Below are 19588 nucleotides of genomic sequence, written 5' to 3'. Positions count from 1 at the left end.
GAGAAGACAGGATCAAACAGCATTTTTACACAATGTGGAGGATTAACCCCTTATGTTCCACAGCGAGTATAACAAGCATGCTTTACTGCATATATAGACTGATTTTACTGTTGTGGGTTTAGTAACACTTTAATTGAAGGTGAGACCAAGCTGTTTCAGCTACAGAATTTTCTTTAAAAAAAGAACATTTTTAACCAAGGGAATAAAAAGGTGACTCTTGCAGTTAAACCTGGCAGTGTAGTAGCTACGTAGGTCATAACTACCCATAATAAATAAAAACACAATACTATATCTGTCCAGAAAACATAAGCAGAGACAGCCTAAAAAATATTGAACTGGTGAGAAGAGCTAAAGTGGCACTGTTAACTAAGGCCCCTTTCACACTAGGGTGGTGGGTCCGTCGGCGGTAAAGCGTCGCTATTTTTAGCAGCGCTTTACCGTCAATTTCGCAGCACTATTCGGCCGCTAGCAGGGCTCTTTTACCCCCGCTAGCGGCCGAGAAAGGGTTAAAAAACCAGCCGTGAAAGGGTTAAAAACTAACGTAAAGCGCTGCAGCAGCGCTATGCCAGCGGTATAACCGTGCGGCCCCATTGATTTCAATGGGCAGGAGCGGTGTATACACCGCTCCTTCAACGCTCCAAAGATGCTGCTAGCAGGACTTTTTTTAGTGTCCTGCCTGTGCACCGCTCCAGTGTGAAAGCCCTCGAATGGACCAATCGTGTGAAAGGGGCCTAAGGCTGCTTTCACACTGAGGTACTGCGGTACCTGCACCTCAATCTTCACTTCTTCCTCAGGGATTCCTGCAGGTATGGCTGGCTGCTGCTGTTCCCCAGGTGGGTATGACTGGCGGTTGCTGCTGGCTGTTCTCCAGGGCAGGTACACTGCTGGTGGTTACTGCCAGGGGGGTATGGCTGGTGACTGCTGTCCCAGATCGCGGGTTGCTGGCCCGCCATTCTCGAGCATCAGTGTGACAGGAGCATGTGACTGCAGTAGAGAGCAGAGCCGAAGCTACCTGTATACCGCCGGGAACAGTTACAGGCAGAGTACATTTGGTATCACTCCACCTGTGACAGGAGACGGTGCTATACAGGAAGCATCGGCTCTGCTTCCACTAGTGCCAGCTCTGTTCTTTACACTAATGCTCAAGGAATGGCAGGTCGGGAACCCACAATCTGGGTTTGCCGACCCACAATGCAAGAGCAGGAGGTGATGGGTCACATCAGAGCTTGGGCACCCCTGGTGTACAGTATAGTATTTTCTAACTTCGTAGTGACAGAAGATTTAATACAGTATAGGTGTATTTTTTCACTTCTTGGTGTCAGAGGGTTTCACTATTGCTGAAATTACATGTTATGTCAGCAGTAATCAGGGAAGAAACATTATCCTACATGTACAGTATATCCAAAGCTATGAAAACACAGATGGTGTAAGGTCAATCTATGCAGGAATCTAACTATAATGGGGTAGACTGCTCAAACAGGCCTTATCTTGTTAAATCTCTATGCACAGATATCTAAATGTGTCAATTAAAAAAAAGCATGGCAGGACTATTTCAGTCTCGTTCACATGTGAGATGATTATGAAGAATAAAGCAAAGCTCATTAAAGCTCCTGTGGTATTTATGTGTTTATGATGGGTTTTCATTGGGCTTATAAAAAGAGTTGAAAACACTTCAAGAATGCTTGATAAATGTCCATGGAAGCTTGCTTTTCTAGTGGGTAGTGCTTAAAAAGGGAAAATGATGGAACAAGGAAATGATCTAATTTGATATGTTGATTTAGGATATAGTACAATAATTATATAAAATGAAAAACAGCAACCATGTAATTATACTCATTATTGCTCTCCTGCTCACTGGAGGACAGTTTTTCCCAGTCTAAGGATAATACCCGCTTGGTGACTTGTTGCCAGATCGGTCTTGTTTTATTTTTGTATGTGCCACAATAGCTCGGGATGTATAATTCCGGCTGCTGTTCCACCTCTTCTATGAGTACTGATACATTATTATCAGCCCTCATGACACTTGCTGAAACTGTCCCTTCTATGTACCAACACTTGCTGATGAGGTCTTTTGCTGACACAAAAAAGCTTTGCCACTCTGCTCCTACCTGGCATTGTCAGTATTTCTGGCTGGACTGAAGATTTTGCCAGCACACAGAAGCAAACGGTGTTACCACACAGCTGTTCTGTACAAACATTGGTATTGTCTGTATCAGTCATTGGAGCTGCTCTGTTCTCTATTTCCCAGGATACAGAAGCCTCCAATGTCTCTCTTACAATGCCCAGCTAATGCTTCATATATACTTCACTAACACAAATTAATGGTCTATGTTCTGTTAAGGTGTGGTTATTGGGCAGCACCATTGCAATCAATGGAAGCGTTTGACAAGCGTCGATGCCTTGTGAAAGCGACCTGCTTCTTAACCACTTTAAGATCACCCCACGAAGATATACAGTTGCAATAAAAAGTATGTGAACCCTTTTGGAATGATATGGATTTCTGCACAAATTGGTCAAAAAATGTGATCTGATCTTCATCTAAGTCACAACAATAGACAATCACAGTCTGCTTGAACTAATAACACACAAACAATTAAATGTTACCATGTTTTTATTGAACACACCATGTAAACATTCACAGTGTAGGTGAAAAAAAATATGTGAACCCTTGGATTTAATAACTGGTTGAACCTCCTTTGGCAGCAATAACTTCAACCAAACGTATCCTGTAGTTGCAGATCAGACGTGCACAATGGTCAGGAGTAATTCTTGACCATTCCTCTTTACAGAACTGTTTCAGTTCAGCAATATTCTTGGGATGTCTGGTGTGAATCGCTTTCTTGAGGTCATGCCACAGCATCTCAATTGGGTTGAGGTCAGGACTGTGACTGGGCGACTCCAGAAGGCGTATTTTCTTCTGTTTAAGCCATTCTGTTGTTGATTTACTTCTATGCTTTGGTTCGTTGTCCTGTTGCAACACCCATCTTCTGTTGAGCTTCAGCTGGTGGACAGATGGCCTTAAGTTCTCCTGCAAAATGTCTTGATAAACTTGGGAATTCATTTTCCTTCGATGATAGCAATCCGTCCAGGCCCTGATGCAGCAAAGCAGCCCCAAACCATGATGCCCCCACCACCATACTTCACAGTTGGGATGAGGTTTTGATGTTGGTGTGCTGTGCCTCTTTTTCTCCACACATAGTGTTGTGTGTTTCTTCAAAACAACTCAACTTTGGTTTCATCTGTCCACAGAATATTTTGCCAGTACTGCTGTGGAACATCCAGGTGCTCTTGTGCAAACTGTAAACGTGCAGCAATGTTTTTTTTTGGACAGCAGTGGCGTCCTCTGTGGTATCCTCGACTGAAATCCATTCTTGTTTAGTGTTTTACGTATCGTAGATTCGCCAACAGGGACGTTAGCATATGCCAGAGACTTTTGTAAGTCTTTAGCTGACACTCTAGGATTCTTCTTCATCTCATTGAGCAGTCTGCGCTGTGCTCTTGCAGTCATCTTTACAGGATTCCCACTCCTAGGGAGAATAGCAGCAGTGCTGAACTTTCTCCATTTATAGACAATTTGTCTTACCGTGGACTGATGAACAGCAAGGCTTTTGGAGATACTTTTATAACCCTTTCCAGCTTTATGCAAGTCAACAATTCTTAATCGTAGGTCTTCTGAGAGCTCTTTTGTGCGAGGCATCATTCACGTCAGGCAATGTTTCTTGTGAAAAGAAAACCCAGACCTGGTGTGTGTTTTTTATAGGGCAGGGCAGCTGTAACCAACACCTCCAATCTCATCTCATTGATTGGACTCCAGTTGGCTGACACCTCACTCCAATTAGCTCTTCTAGATCTCATTAGTCTACGGGTTCACATACTTTTTCCACCTGCACTGTGAATGTTTACATGGTGTGTTCAATAAAAACATGGTAACATTTAATTCTGTGTGTCTTATTAGTTTAAGCAGACTGTGATTGTCTATTGTTGTGACTTCGATGAAGATCAGCTTACATTTTATGACCAATTTGTGCAGAAATCCATATCATTCCAAAAGGGTTCACATACTTTTTATTGCAACTGTACTGCGGGAGGGCGGCCCTCCTGTGCGAAATCTTGTATCTGTACGTCATTTCGGGCACGGGGTCTGGGGCGTGCGATTCGCTGGCGACAAGCTCCCTCTGTGATTGGACACAGTGGGAGCCAATCAGCGGGTCCATTGGACGCGATGTCCGCCGGGACCCTTCGATCACTCTAAGGAGAGGCAGAATGGCGGTCTGCCTGTGTAAACAAGGCAGAAAATACCCCCTAGGGACACACCTAGCCAGTTCATCCGCCCTGATGTTAACCCCTTCTCTGCCAGTGTCATTAGTACAGTTACAGTGCACTTTTTTTTAGCACAGATCACTATATTAGTGTCGCTGGTCCTCAAAAAGTGTCAAAAGTGTCAGTTAGTGTCTGATTTGTGCGGTGCACATTACTAGTAAAAAAAAAAAATGTATTAAAAATTCTATAAAAATATCCCATAGTTTGTAGACGCTAAAACATTTGCGCAAACCAATCAATATACGCTCATTGGGATTGTAGCAGAATACATATTGACCTAAATTGATGAAAAAAAATTGGATTTTTTTTATTGGTATGTTTTATAGCACAAAGTAAAAAATATTGTTTTTTTTTTTCAAAATGATCAGTCTTTTTTTGTTTATAGCGCAAAAAAAAAAAACTGCAGAAACGGAAGCTCTATTTGTGGGAAAAAAGGACATCAATTTTATATGGGTACAGCGTCGCATGTCCGCGCAATAGTCAGTTATAGTATCGCAGTGCTGTATCACAAAAAATGGCCTGTCAGGAAGGGGGGTGAACCTTCTATGGCTGAAGTGGCTAAAGTTTTTGCAAAGGTTTGTTTTTTCTTTTTAATAACAAACATGTTATACTTACCTGCTCTGTGCAAGGGTTTTGCACAGAGGTGCTCGATCCTCCTCTTCTGGGGTGCCCCGTCTGCGCTCCTCCTCTTCAATAGGTGCCCCCACGGAGACCCGCTCACGAGTCCCCCTGCTGCTCCCGTGTCACTGGATATGAATGGCGGCAGCGGGAGCCAATGGCTCCTGCTCGGCACTGGAATAACTGGGCTCGGGGGCTCTGTGGGGGCAGCTGCAGCACAGAAGGTTTTTCACCTTAATGCATAGAATGCATTTAGGTGAAAAACCTTGAGACTTTACAACCCCTTTAATCTTTAACATGAAACGACGTTCAAGAGTCTGTGGACCCTTCCCTGCATGGTTCGATCCAGCCCTCCAAGGGCACAATACAGCCAGAGGAGATGCTTTTTTTTCCCTTTGCCCAATGCATCTAAACAAAGACACAGGAGGTTTTTTTTCCCACCCAACTTTAACATAAACATAATGATTTCTCACCAGCATTGCCTGGTTTCCTGGCATGCATTATAGGAGTTGGATGCATTCTGGCATCTCTGGAAAATCCGTCTAAGTTTCCTTTAATGGCTTCCAGTGCATCATCTCTATTTTTTTCAGCAGTCTGAGAAAAAAAAATAAATGCTGTGAGATTTTACAACTTCTTTTAGATTATTTTACTGCAACATATTTTGAAAGTATAAAAAATATATATCAGTTAGAATTGGGTTATGCAAGATTCTAAATATTCATTCCTACAATTAAACTAATACCATTAATTTGAACCCTAAGTTTAAATCAACTAAGTACATTCCAGCTGCATCATAGAAAGTTAATTTTCTTTCTAAAGCAGCCACAGGCTGAGTAGAAAAGCATGTCCCCTGCCTACAGCTTTACTGCAGAGGTCCAACAACTCTCTGATGAGTTAAATCTATATCTCCGCAATCAAATCTCATACTGACCACTGATTTGAGAAAACAGCAGAGGGCTGATCAGGCCTTAGCAAAGAGATCATTGCTTCTGCACAAAGACCAAGGGACCTTACCTGCAGCATTCTCTCAAGACACAGGCTTTTATATTTAGTAAACAAACTAAGACATTGCACACTTTTTGCTATGATGCACCTGGAACGCATATAGCGGATTTAAACAAAAAAAAAGTGCATATTTGAGTTAGTGGCTCAAAGTGTTTAAAGAGTAACTCCACTTTTGTTGAGAAAAAAAAAAAAAAAAAACAAACATTCCCCTCTGGGTAATCTATGTACATTGCAAGGATTTTAACAAACTTAGTTGCAGATTCCTACCTTTTGTTATTCCAAAAACATAACTGTATGTGTCCATGTACACAGTAAATCTGTATGGGAGTGATTTTATAATTAGCAATCAGCTGCTGCACCTGCATGGCTCCAATTAGGAAAATGGCAGGGTCTGCATCCCTTTAGACGTGATTTCCATTTCAGTATCTCATCAAAATGACATTTTTGTTGCAGGGGATGACAAAAATCTGATTTACCCATATTTATGGGCAAATAACACGCACAGCCGTATAACATACACCTTCATTTTAGGAGGGAAGTTTCAGGGGAATAAAAAATTAAATTTTAAATAGAGAACTTGAAAGCAAAATAAGGGTCAGTGCCCATCAATGCACCTCACCATTGCCCATCAATGCAGCCTCACCATTGCCCATCAATGCAGCCTCATAATTGCCCATCAATGCAGCTTGATCAATGCCCATCTGCAGCCTCACAACTGCCCATCAATGCAGCTTGATCAATGTCCATCTGCAGCCTGATCAATGCCCATCTGCAGCCTCACCTCAGATTACTGCTGCCACAGAGGGGACAGGGAGGGGGGCGGGACGAGCGCCATCAGATTACATACAGCGAGAATCTCCAGTTTACTCGACGGCCTCTTCAATACAAAGTTCGGCCTCCTGGACCGGCTTCTATGATAGACAGAACACTAGTCCAATGTTCGTCCAGGAGACGGGACTTCCCATCATTACAGAGGCAGCTGAGTAAACAGGAGATTCTCGCTGTATGTAATCTGACGGCGCTCGTCCTGTTCCCTCCTAGGCAGCCCAAATTGCAGTATCGGCGTATAACACGCACACACTATTTGCACCCGATTTTCAGGGTGAAAAATTGCATGTTCGGCCAGCGGTCCGGTACAAGATAAAAGTGGATTCGCCGCAAGATCACTTTTATCAGCGGCGGGAGAGGGCCCCCCTACCGCCGCGATCCAGTGCACTCCGCCACTTACCGGAGCCGTCGGCAGCGGCAGAGGCAATCGGATCCTTCCCGTGGCTGCGCATGGAGATGAGTGAGGGGAAGATGGCCCCCACCCGTCTCCATGACACTGCAGGGCGGAAGCGACGTCAAAACGTCACTTCCGCCCACAGCTCTTTTTTTTCCATTTTTTTAAATGACAATTTTTTTTTAATTGCATTTTAGTGTAAATATGAGATCTTAGGTCTTTTTGACCCCAGATCTCAAATTTAAGAGGTCCTGTCATGCTTTTTTTCTAGTAAGGGATGTTTACATTAATTGTAAAAGGAATAAAAGTGACATTTATTTTTTTTTTAAACCATGTAAAAATAAAAAGGTAAAATAAATAAGAAAAAAAAAAAAAAAAAAATTTTACATTTTTAAAACACGCACCCGTCCTGCTGAGCTCGCGTGCAGAAGCGAACGCATACGTGAATAGCGCCCGCATATGAAAACGGTGTTCAAACCACACATGTGAGGTATCACCGCAATCAGTAGAGCGAGAGCAATAATTCTAGCCCTAGACCTCCTCTGTAACACAAAACATGCAACCTGTAGAATGTTTTAAATGTCACCTATGGAAATTTTTAAGGGTAAAAGTTTGTCGCCATTCCACGAGCAGGCGCAATTTTGAAGCGTGACATGTTGGGTATCAATTTACTTGGCGTAACATTATCGTTCACAATATAAAACAAATTGGGCTAACTGTACCGTTGTCTTATTTTTAATTCAAAAAAGTGTATTTTTTTTTTTTAAAGTGCGCTTGTACGACCGCTGCGCAACAACGGTGTGACAGAAAGTATTGCAATGACCACCATTTTATTCTCTAGGGTGTTAGAAAAAAATATATAATGTTTGGGGGTTCTAAGTAATTTTCTACCAAAAAAAACTGTTTTTAACTTGTAAACAACACATCTAAAAAAGAGGCTCAGTCCTTAAGTGGTTAAAGAGTTAAAGTGTTTAATAGTTAGCATGACAGTCAAGCAACTGACAACTGCAAATGGCTAGTTAGTAAAGCATCCCTGTTTGTTTTTTACAGGAAAAGTTCTCTTTACAGCTGAACTTTTGGAACAAAAATGTTTATCTAAATATATTCCTCAAGAGCCGCAAAGAATATAAATATACTTTGTTTGCAAGAAATTATTTTACACAACCAGATATAGCAGGTATATCATTACTGCAGCATGTAGCCTGTACAGGGAGCAGAGCCATGGGTATGACCCAGAAGTTCCACTCACTAAAGGCTGCCTGCAGAAAACTACAGGAGGGGTGGATAGAAGACCAGTCACTCTGCACAAAGGGACAAGCACAGCAGTGACTGGTCTTTATTATGCCGCGTACACACGAGCGGACTTTACGGCAGACTTTGCCCGGTGGACTTTTCGACGGACTTTCTGAATGAACGGACTTGCCTACACACAATCCACCAAAGTCCATCGAATTCGTACGTGATGACGTACGACCAGACTAAAACAAGGAAGTTCATAGCCAGTAGCCAATAGCTGCCCTAGCGTGGCTTTTTGTCCATCGAACTAGCATACAGACGAGCGGACTTTTCGACCGGACTCGATTTCGATGGATTAATTTAAAACATGTTTCAAATCTAAGTCCATCCAACTTTTGAGAAAACAAAGTCCGCTGGAGCCCACACACGATCGAATTGTCCGACGAAATCCAGTACACCGGACCAGGTCTGCCGTAAAGTCCGCTCGTGTGTACGCGGCATAACAGGAAAGTTCTATACGTATCTGGAATAAAAAAAAAATAGATAGAGGACACCAAAATTCACATCAGAATACAAGTGGCTCTTATATTTAGACATTCCTTGTTCAGCCCAGATTTCAGCTTTAAGGCAAGCATGGCATTTACCAGAAGGTGCCTGCAACATCATGCAGCAAGTGGTTTAAATGTAATTTACTCTTAACCAACTGTGAACAGCTGAAATATATACAAGGAAGAAGGCAAGTCATATCCAAACCAGATCACATTGCTACATTAAAATTTGTTGATGTTAATTAGACCCCTATAAAATGCTGAAATAAAGAGGCAAGAGGATTTCATGACTGTAAAGTGGTTTAATTGTGACATTGCATGACAAAGTTATATTTTTGGGGGGTTTTGACAAAAAGCATAGTTTTTGCATGCAGAACACTAAATGGAAGATGCACCTTTATATACTTTAATGCATACCAGTTAGCTCAAGGCACACAGCATTTGCATTGGAGATCTACTTTGTCATGAATACGATTTGTCTCTCAAAGATTACTTGCTGTGCTTATGACACTCAAGGATACAGTCTAAAAACATTTCAACCAAGTACAAAATAGTATAAAAGACATAGCATGCTGTGCGACTCCCCTCTGTAGCTTGTTCTCACTTTGATCTCTTGTGGAATTAAAAGTAAAGGACAAGTTGGCAAAATATCGCCTGTATTAATTCAAACAGTACTCAGTATACAGGGTGTCTAAAATGTAACTTTCAACTCTATATAAAATATTTACTAACATACACTGAATTATTAACCAAGGTTATTTGGACAACAAAAAGTTCTTTTAAAGTTACGTTTCTACAAGTTTCCTCAATTATTTTTTCAGATAATACCACCCCTTAGCACAAGGCTGAAAGGGTTTCGCACTGAGTGAAAGATGCAGAACATATTAACACCAAAGAATGAACCGAAACTATGGGGAAATAAACCATAAACCACAAGGGAATTTCTATAAAATGTTTCACTTACTTTGGGCTTTACGCTGCTTAGCAATCGTAACTTCTGCTTTTGTTCTTCAAACTGTCTTCTTTTTCTATCTTCCTCTAACATTTTTTGCTGCTGTTCAAACCGCTTTCTAAATAATAAAATAGGCAAAAGTAATATATGAGAGGCAAAGTATTTAGAAAACATCATGGACATTCAAAAAAACATGCAAACAAACTATACAATCAAAATTACTGTATATAAATCTAACCAAACTTCACTAGTTCCTCCCCTCTCCCGCACACAGAAGGATACAAATATGGCTGAAAAACAAAAAACAAAAAACAGATCACATCCTAGTTTTTACTTTTGTCCACGGTACAACCAAAAATTAAATAAAAATGAATGAATGATATAAAAAGTGATCATTCAAAAGTATTTCACAGAGATGACAACCCATTCCAACATGTATGACTGCCACAGCTGTGTTGATTTGGGTAATATTATGAATGTTATGTACCAGCCTAAGCTAAATAACCAGATAGAGATCTGTTCAGTGGACAGCAGAAAAGCCCACGCAAGAAAGATTAAATCGTTTTTAGTGCTCAACAACAGATCACCTACTGCACACGTGACCAACACAAGGCTTGCAGGCTGAATCCAGCCATCCAGACCATTTTGTGTGGCCCTTACACCCAGGAGGGCTTTTCTTCAGCCGAAACATGGCTCTCACCCTCCACTCCTCACTCACCCTTGTAAACACTGAAGCCTTCTGTGTTTACAGGGGCATCAAGCTGCACTGTGATCCCCAGGTGCACAGATGCCAACCAATGGGGGGGCGGAGCCGGTGTGCAGCATGTGAGGAGTGCAGGGACAGAGCTCTGGCTGCAGTCTTGTGATCCTTACCTGATCCTGTGTTAGCAGCACCTGATTTTTGGAGCTGAGCTGCTGGGGATGTGTGCTGGGACCCCTGGGGAACCTCCGAGGATGGTCAAATACGAGCCCCCTGGCACAAAACGCCGGGAGAATGACTGGTCCACTTTGCATGGGGCTCTCAAAATAGCGCTGGAGACCGGGAGGAAGAGGAATGGCCGCCGCTCCAGAGGTCTGTGGAGAATTCACAACCAGTGCCCCCCCCCCCCCCCCCCCCCACCAGACAGGGCAAGTCCCAGAACCCAGAGGTCTTATGTACAGAGGAGAGGGAGATCACTGGACAGACTAAATGACCGCATGGTTAGAGCTGGCAGGGGGGTGGAGGAGGAAGATGAACCGTCCCTTACACAGATAATGGCTGCCATACAAGGGATGTCAGAACAAACTGACTGATCATTTTGGGGGAACTTAAGATGGAGTTCTCATTCATGAAGCATGATATAAAGAAACTCAGGGAAAAGGCTCAGACTGCAGACCACCGCATTGTCTCCCTGGGAGATACCGTCAGGCCTCTGGACACTGCTGCACAGGTGACCAAGAAAACCCTCTCTGAACACACATTAAAGATGGCTGACATGGAAGATCGCATGAGAAGGAATAATATACGGCTGGTGGGGTTCCCTGAGGGGGTGGAGGAGAGACATACGGAAGAATTTCTGGAGAACTGGCTTGGTGAGCACTTGGCTCCTGATACTTACACAAAATGTTTGCTATTGAACGGGCACACCGTGTCCCGGGCCACGCTCCGCCAAAGGGAGCACCTCCAAGATCTATGATAGCAAAGGTATTGCATTTCCGTGACTGGGAGAATATTCTGAAGGGAGATAGGGCTGGAGTCTAATGGCTACCGAATATCCATTTACCCTGACTTCTCAGCTCATAGGGCCTCATTTCAACCAATAAAAAAGCGTCTTAGGGATCTTAAAGCTTCAGAATGGCTGGATGCCCTGGGTCGGCTGCTGGGTGGAGCTTCTTCTCATCCCCCCTGACCACCTATAAGGAAGTGATAGACTGGAGAAAAGGGACTTTGAAAGTGCTTGCTGTTTTTTTTTTTTCTTTTTTTCTCTCCCGTTTTTTTGGCTTCTTTTCCCCTTTTTTTTTGACATTTTCTCCCTTGGGTAACATTCTGCCTGGGATTCACAATCATTGTTCTATTTTTCCCTGGCAGCTCAGAAAACTGATTGAGATACTAATAACCCATATAGTATTTGCTGCTTGCATATAATTATTCCATGTTGGAAGCCTGCAGACTGTTTTCTATACTGCAAAAGGTTTTCTTGTTTTATATTTTTTTTTGACTGAGAAACTGATCCTGAACTGAACTTGAGGACTGTTACCTCATGGTGCTGGGTCCTGTGTGACTACATTAAGTCACACATCCATTACCTCTTTTGATACACGGTTATCGAAGCAAAGTGCCTGGCATGTTGGGGAAAATGTAATGTATCTATATTCAGCGTGGGTGCAACAAGTCTTATACAGTTATGCTGCTACTATGCTCTGTATGTGCGGGAGGGGAACTCTGGGGCCCTGATCGTTTGGCTCCCTGCGTGCCAGGGGGGAGATCACCTGCTTAATGCTCCCTTGCCATGGAGGTGAGTCTTAGGGTTTTGGCCTAGAATGTCAGAGGCCTTAATTCCAAACTTAAACGCTCATTGATTTTTGACTATATAAAAACAGATGCCAACCAATGATCTCCCTGAAAGTTAGAGGCGATGCTGCCCGAAGATACTAGAGATGGGTTGGGTAGGTGAGATGCAAGGAAGCTTTTGGGGGTGGGGAATGAGGGCCGTGGAGGGAGATGCGAACAACCTGTGAAAGAGCTGAGCCCTGCCACTCTGTGCACCCCTGAGCCCTGCACTGTGTGTATAGGGCACCCCTGACCTCCGCACATAGCGCTGTCCTGGTATTTACTACCCTTTTAAGATCCCCCTATAGTTCAATTTGGCCACACCCACCGTTTATTGCAGTTTGGCAGGAGGGGTTGTGGTTGAATTTCTGAAACCATTGTCTGAGAAAAAAGTCCTGGATAAAATGTATATAGTCTTACAGATACAACCGGCTCTTTCAGGGCAAACATAACGCTGATGTGGCTTGTAATGAGGTTGTGCTTGACACCCCTGCCCTATTGAATTGTTAAAGGCAATCGATCTAAAACAGAAAAACACAGGCTGTCCTCGCTGATATTTTCTTCTGAATTTGCTTGTAATTAGCTGCGGTTCTCATCTTCGGACTTGAAAGAAAAAAAAAAAAAACGTAGAGGAGAAATGACTTTTCTCTGACCTTCCTTGTCTGCATGCAGAAGTAACTTTAAAAGTTGTAAAACCAGTGGGCGACCAGTCAACCATAATTTTCAGAAGATGAACTGCTATGGCAGTCGCTATATTTTTCTCTTGATAGACTTATCTTAAAGTGATTGTAAAGTCAATTTTTTTTTTCCTATAAAAATAAACACGTTATACTTACCTGCTGTACGCAGTGGATTTTCACAGAGCAGCCCAGATCCTCCTCTTCTAGGGTCCTTCTTCAGTGCTCCTAGCCCCTCCCGCCTGTTGAGTGCCCCCACAGTAACCAGCCTGCTATGTGGGCACCCGAGCCGAGCTGAAGCTCTGTGTGTCCATTCAGACACAGAGCTGCCGTTTAGCCCGGCCCCCTCCCTCTCCTGATTTACTGACTTTGATTGACAGCCACGGGAGCCAATGACACCGCTGCTGTGTCTCAGCCAATCAGGAGGGAGAGTCTTGGACAGCTGAGGGACTCGTGGACATCGCTGGACAGAGATTGGGGAAAGTGTTAGGGGTTGCTGCTGGGACGGCTGCTACACACACAGAAGGCTTTTTATCTTAATGCACAGACAGCATTAAAGTGGATGTAAACCCGAATTTTTTTGTATTTATTTTTTTATCATACTGTAGAGATACTGTATAAGATTTCCTATCATTTGAGCCCAGTCTTGCCACACAGAGTTAATCCATCTCTGAGCAATCCTCTTTTATTGTTCAGCGAGATAAAACTTGACAAACTGAGAAAAACTTTGTCAAATCCTGCCCCTTGCTGTGAGTGACAGGTGATTTACATCTTGTGCACTAGCCTACCCTGTTTCCCCGAAAATAAGACCTAGCGTGATTGTTGGTGATGGCTGCAATATAAGCCCTACCCCCCAAATAAGCCCTAGTTAAAGTCCTTGTAGGTCTTATTTTCCGGGTAGGGCTTATTTTCGGGGGAAACAGGGTAGGGCTTATTTGGGGGGTATGGCTTATATTGCAGCCATCACTGACAATCACGCTAGGTCTTATTTTCGGGGAAACAGGGTAAGAGACATGCAGTATTTTTAATTCCCTCCCCCACTCCTTTCTTCAGCAGCTCTGCAAGGATTGGCTGTTCCACACCTCAGCATGATTTGGCATGCTGAAGTCATGTGGTTACTTTCCTGTCTTTTCTCTGGATGTTAGAGATCATAGAAGAAGTTCAGTGTTAAAAATACACAGGAGAAAATGCATATTGACAAGGGGAGTGTAGAGGTGGGCGGGGAGTCTACTGACATCACAACTCCACCCACCGAGCTCCAGACAACAGACCCACCCACAGAATCTGCAGTTTTTCGGCTCTCATAACAGACAGAGGGGAGACATTTGACAGGTAAAGATACATGCAGGAGGCATATATATCCTTATAGATAACCCCTATGACAGTAGTTTAGAAAGAATGACATTGGGTTTACATCCACTTTAACCAGTTGCCGACCGCCTAACGCAGATATACTGCGGCAGAATGGCACAGGCAGGCAAAATCACGTACCTGGTACGTGATTGCCTTCCCGCGGGAGGGGGGGTCCGATCGGACCCTCCCCCCGGCGCCCGAGGTGGTCGGCTTTGGTCTGGGAGTGTTCAGTGATGAGGGGGAGGCCATCCATTTGTGCCCCCCCCCCCCCTCGCGATCGCTCCCAGCCAATCAGAATCTTCCTCTGCCTCTGTGTAGTACACAGAGGCAGAGGATGTGATGTCATCTCTCCTCGGCTCGGCAGTTTCTGTTCCGGCGCCGAGGAGAGAAGACTGAAATGTGAGTGCACAACACACACACATCCCAGTAGAACATGCCAGGCACACATATCACCCCCCTTTACCCCCCGATCACCCCTTCGTCACACTGACACCAAGCAGTTTGTTTTTTTTTCTGATTACTGTATGGTGTCAGTTTGTGACAGTTAGTGTGGTGGGGCAGTTATTGTTAGCCCCCTTTAGGTCTAGGGTACCCCCCTAACCCCCCCAATAAAGTTTTAACCCCTTGATCACCCCCCGTCACCAGTGTCGCTAAGCGATCATTTTTCTGATCGCTGTATTAGTGTCGCTGGTGACGCTAGTTAGGGAGGTAAATATTTAGGTTCGCCGTCAGCGTTTTATAGCGACAGGGACCCCCATATACTACCTAATAAATATTTTAACCCCTTGATTGCCCCCTAGTTAACCCTTTCACCACTGATCACCATATAACTGTTACGGGTGACGCTGGTTAGTTTGTTTATTTTTTATAGTGTCAGGGCACCCGCCGTTTATTACCTAATAAAGGTTTAGCCCCCTGATCGCCCGGCGGTGATATGCGTCGCCCCAGGCAGCGGCAGATTAGCGCCAGTAGCGCTAACACCCACGCACGCAGCATACGCCTCCCTTAGTGGTATAGTATCTGAACGCATCAATATCTGATCCGATCAGATCTATACTAGCGTCCCCAGCAGTTTAGGGTTTCCAAAAACGCAGTGTTAGCGGGATCAGCCCAGATACCTGCTAGCACCTGCGTTTTGCCCCTCCGCCCGGCCCAGCCCAGCCCACCCAAGTGCAGTATCGATCGATCACTGACACTTACAAAACACTAAACGCATAACTGCAGCGTTCGCAGAGTCAGGCCTGATCCCTGCGATCGCTAACAGTTTTTTTGGTAGCATTTTGGTGAACTGGCAAGCACCAGCCCCAGGCAGCGTCAGGTTAGCGCCAGTACCGCTAACACCCACGCACGCACCGTACACCTCCCTTAGTGGTATAGTATCTGAACGGATCAATATCTGATCAGATCTATACTAGCGTCCCCAACAGTTTAGGGTTCCCAAAAACGCAGTGTTAGCGGGATCAGCCCAGATACCTGCTAGCACCTGCGTTTTGCCCCTTCGCCCGGCTCAGCCCACCCAAGTGCAGTATCGATCGATCACTGTCACTTACAAAACACTAAACGCATAACTGCAGCATTCGCAGAGTCAGGCCTGATCCCTGCGATCGCTAACAGTTTTTTTTGGTAGCGTTTTGGTGAACTGGCAAGCGCCAGCGGCCTAGTACACCCTAGTCATAGTCAAACCAGCACTGCAGTAACACTTGGTGACGTGGCAAGTCCCATAAGTGCAATTCAAGCTGGTGAGGTGGCAAGCACAAGTAGTGTCCCGCTGCCACCAAGAAGAAGACAAACACAGGCCCGTCATGCCCATAATGCCCTTCCTGCTGCATTCGCCAATCCTAATTGGGAACCCACCACTTCTGCAGCGCCCGTACTTCCCCCATTCACATCCCCAACCAAATGCAGTCGGCTGCATGAGAGGCATTTTCTTTATGTCCTCCCGAGTACCCCTACCCAACGAACCCCCCCAAAAAAGATGTCGTGTCTGCAGCAAGCGCGGATATAGGCGTGACACCCGCTATTATTTTCCCTCCTGTCCTGACAATCCTGGTCTTTCACAGGGTCTCCCAAGATGCCATCGCATTTTGAGAGACCCGAACCTGGAACTGGTTACAGTTATAAAAGTTACAGTTACAAAAAAAAAAAAAAAATAATAAGAACCACAAAAAAAAATATAAAATAAAAAAAAATAGTTGTCGTTTCATTGTTCTGTCTCTCTCTATTCTCTCTCTATTGTTCTGCTCTTTTTTACTGTGTTCTATTCTGCAATGTTTTATTGTTATTATGATTTATCACGTTTGCTTTTCAGTTATGCAATTTTTTATACTTTACCGTTTACTGTGCTTTATTGTTAACCATTTTTTTGTCTTCAGGTACGCCATTCACGATTTTGAGTGGTTATACCAGAATGATGCCTGCAGGTTTAGGTATCATCTTTGTATCATTCTTTTCAGCCAGCGGTCGGCTTTCATGTAAAAGCAATCCTAGCGGCTAATTAGCCTCTAGACTGCTTTTACAAGCAGTGGGAGGGAATGCCCCCCCACCACCACCGTCTTCCGTGTTTTTCTCTGGCTCTCCTGTCTCAACAGGGAACCTGAGAATGCAGCCGGTGATTCAGCCAGCTGACCATAGAGCTGATCAGAGACCAGAGTGGCTCCAAACATCTCTATGGCCTAAGAAACCGGAAGCTACGGGCATTTTATGACTTAGATTTCGCCGGATGTAAACAGCGCCATTGGGAAATTGGTGAAGCATTTTATCACACCGATCTTGGTGTGGTCAGATGCTTTGAGTGCAGAGGAGAGATCTAGGTTCTAATAGACCCCAATTTTTTCAAAAAAGAGTACCTGTCACTACCTATTGCTATCATAGGAGATATTTACATTCCCTGAGATAACAATAAAAATGATTTAAAAAAAAAAAATGAAAAGGAACAGTTTAAAAATAAGATAAAAAAAAAAAAAAAAAAAAAAAAAAATAAAGAAAAAATAAAATAAAAAAAAATTAAAAAAAGCACCCCTGTCCCCCCCTGCTCTCACGCTAAGGCGAACGCAAGCGTCGGTCTGGCGTCAAATGTAAACAGCAATTGCACCATGCATGTGAGGTATCACCGCGAAGGTCAGATCGAGGGCAGTAATTTTAGCAGTAGACCTCCTCTGTAAATCTAAAGTGGTAACCTGTAAAGGCTTTTAAAGGCTTTTAAAAATGTATTTATTTTGCTGCCACTGCACATTTGTACGCAATTTTAAAGCATGTCATGTTTGGTATCCATGTACTCGACCTAAGATCATCTTTTTTATTTCATCAAACATTTGGGCAGTATAGTGTGTTTTAGTGCATTAAAATTTAAAATAGTGTGTTTTTTCCCCAAAAAATGCGTTTGAAAAATCGCTGCACAAATACTGTGTGAAAAAAAAAAAATGAAACACCCACTATTTTAATCTGTAGGGCCTTTGCTTTAAAAAAATATATAATGTTTGGGGGTTCAAAGTAATTTTCTTGCAAAAAAAAATAATTTTTCATGTAAACAAAAAGTGTCAGAAAGGGCTTTGTCTTCAAGTGGTTAGGAGAGTGGGTGGTGTGTGACATAAGCTTCTAAACGTTGTGCATAAAATGCCAGGACAGTTCAACCCCCTCCCCCCCAAATGACCCCATTTTGGAAAGTAGACACCCCAAGCTATTTGCTGAGAAGTGTGTCAAGTCCATGGTATATTTTATATTGTGACACAAGTTGCGGGAAAGAGACAAATTTTTTTTTTTTTTTTTTTGCACAAAGTTGTCACTAAATGATATATTGCTCAAACATGCCATGGGAATATGTGAAATTACACCCCAAAATACATTCTGTTGCTTCTCCCGAGTATGGGGATACCACATGTGTGAGACTTTTTGGGAGCCTAGCCAAGGCAGGGCTTGGTTTTCGGGGCCCCGTACGCAGCTAGGCTCCCAAAAAGTCCCACACATGTGGTATCCCCATACTCAGGAGAAGCAGCTAAATGTATTTTGGGATGCGATTCCACATATGCCCATGGCCTGTGTGAGCAATATATCATTTAGTGACAACTTTGTGCAAAAAAAAAAAAAATTGTCACTTTCCCGCAACTTGTGTCAAAATATAAAATATTCCATGGACTCAACATGCCTCAAAGCAAATAGCTTGGGGTGTCTACTTTCCAAAATGGGGTCATTTGGGGGGGTTTTATGCCATCTGGGCATTTCATGGCCTTCAAAACTGTGATAGGTAGTGAGGAGTAAAATCAAAAATTTACGCCCTTAGAAATCCTGAAGGCGGTGTTTGGTTTTCGGGGGCCCCGTACGCAGCTAGGCTCCCAAAAAGTCCCACACATGTAGTATCACCGTACTCAGGAGAAGCAGCTGAATATATTTTGGGGTGCAATTCCACATATGCCCATGGCCTGTGTGAGCAATATATCATTTAGTGACAACTTTTTGTAATTTTTTTTTTTTTTTTTTGTCATTATTCAATCACTTGGGACAAAAAAAATAATATTCAATGGGCTCAACATGCCTCTTAGCAATTTCCTTGGGGTGTCTACTTTCCAAAATGGGGTCATTTTGTACTGCCCTGCCATTTTAGCACCTCAAGAAATGACATAGGCAGTCATAAACTAAAGGCTGTGTAAATTCCAGAAAAAGTACCCTAGTTTGTAGGTGCTATAACTTTTGCGCAAACCAATAAATATACACTTATTGACATTTTTTTTTACCAAAGACATGTGGCCGAATACATTTTGGCCTAAATGTATGACTAAAATTGAGTTTATTGGATTTTTTTTATAACAAAAAGTAGAAAATATCATTTTTTTTTTCAAAATTTTCGGTCTTTTTCCGTTTATAGCGCAAAAAATAAAAACGGCAGAGGTGATCAAATACCATCAAAAGAAAGCTCTATTTGTGGGAAGAAAAGGACGCAAATTTCGTTTGGGTACAGCATTGCATGACCACGCAATTAGCAGTTAAAGCGACGCAGTGCCAAATTGTAAAAAGTGCTCTGGTCAGGAAGGGGGTAAATCCTTCCGGGGCTGAAGTGGTTAAGATAAAAAAACCTTCTGCCTTTAAAACTCCTTTAAAACGTTCCAGGATACTGGAAGGGAGATCACCTCTGTC

General features: G+C 43.3%; 1 protein-coding gene across 2 annotated transcripts in view; it reads right to left on the bottom strand.

Annotated features, from left to right (window-relative positions):
* SYNRG (synergin gamma) overlaps positions 1 to 19588 on the bottom strand; it is a 130220-nt gene that overhangs the window by 90396 nt on the left and 20236 nt on the right. For both annotated transcript variants that reach the window (XM_073616056.1, XM_073616058.1), the window contains exons 5-6: positions 9914 to 10019; positions 5412 to 5532 (exon numbers count right to left, since the gene is read on the bottom strand). In XM_073616056.1, coding sequence (XP_073472157.1) covers positions 5412 to 5532; positions 9914 to 10019 — 227 coding nt within the window. The remainder of the gene's footprint in view (positions 1 to 5411; positions 5533 to 9913; positions 10020 to 19588) is intronic.

Source organism: Aquarana catesbeiana, linkage group LG02 (genome assembly GCF_042186555.1).
Source record: "Aquarana catesbeiana isolate 2022-GZ linkage group LG02, ASM4218655v1, whole genome shotgun sequence".
Taxonomy (NCBI): domain Eukaryota; kingdom Metazoa; phylum Chordata; class Amphibia; order Anura; family Ranidae; genus Aquarana; species Aquarana catesbeiana.
The sequence above is the reverse complement of the archived record's forward strand: the minus strand, read 5'-3'. Positions and strand labels throughout refer to the sequence as shown.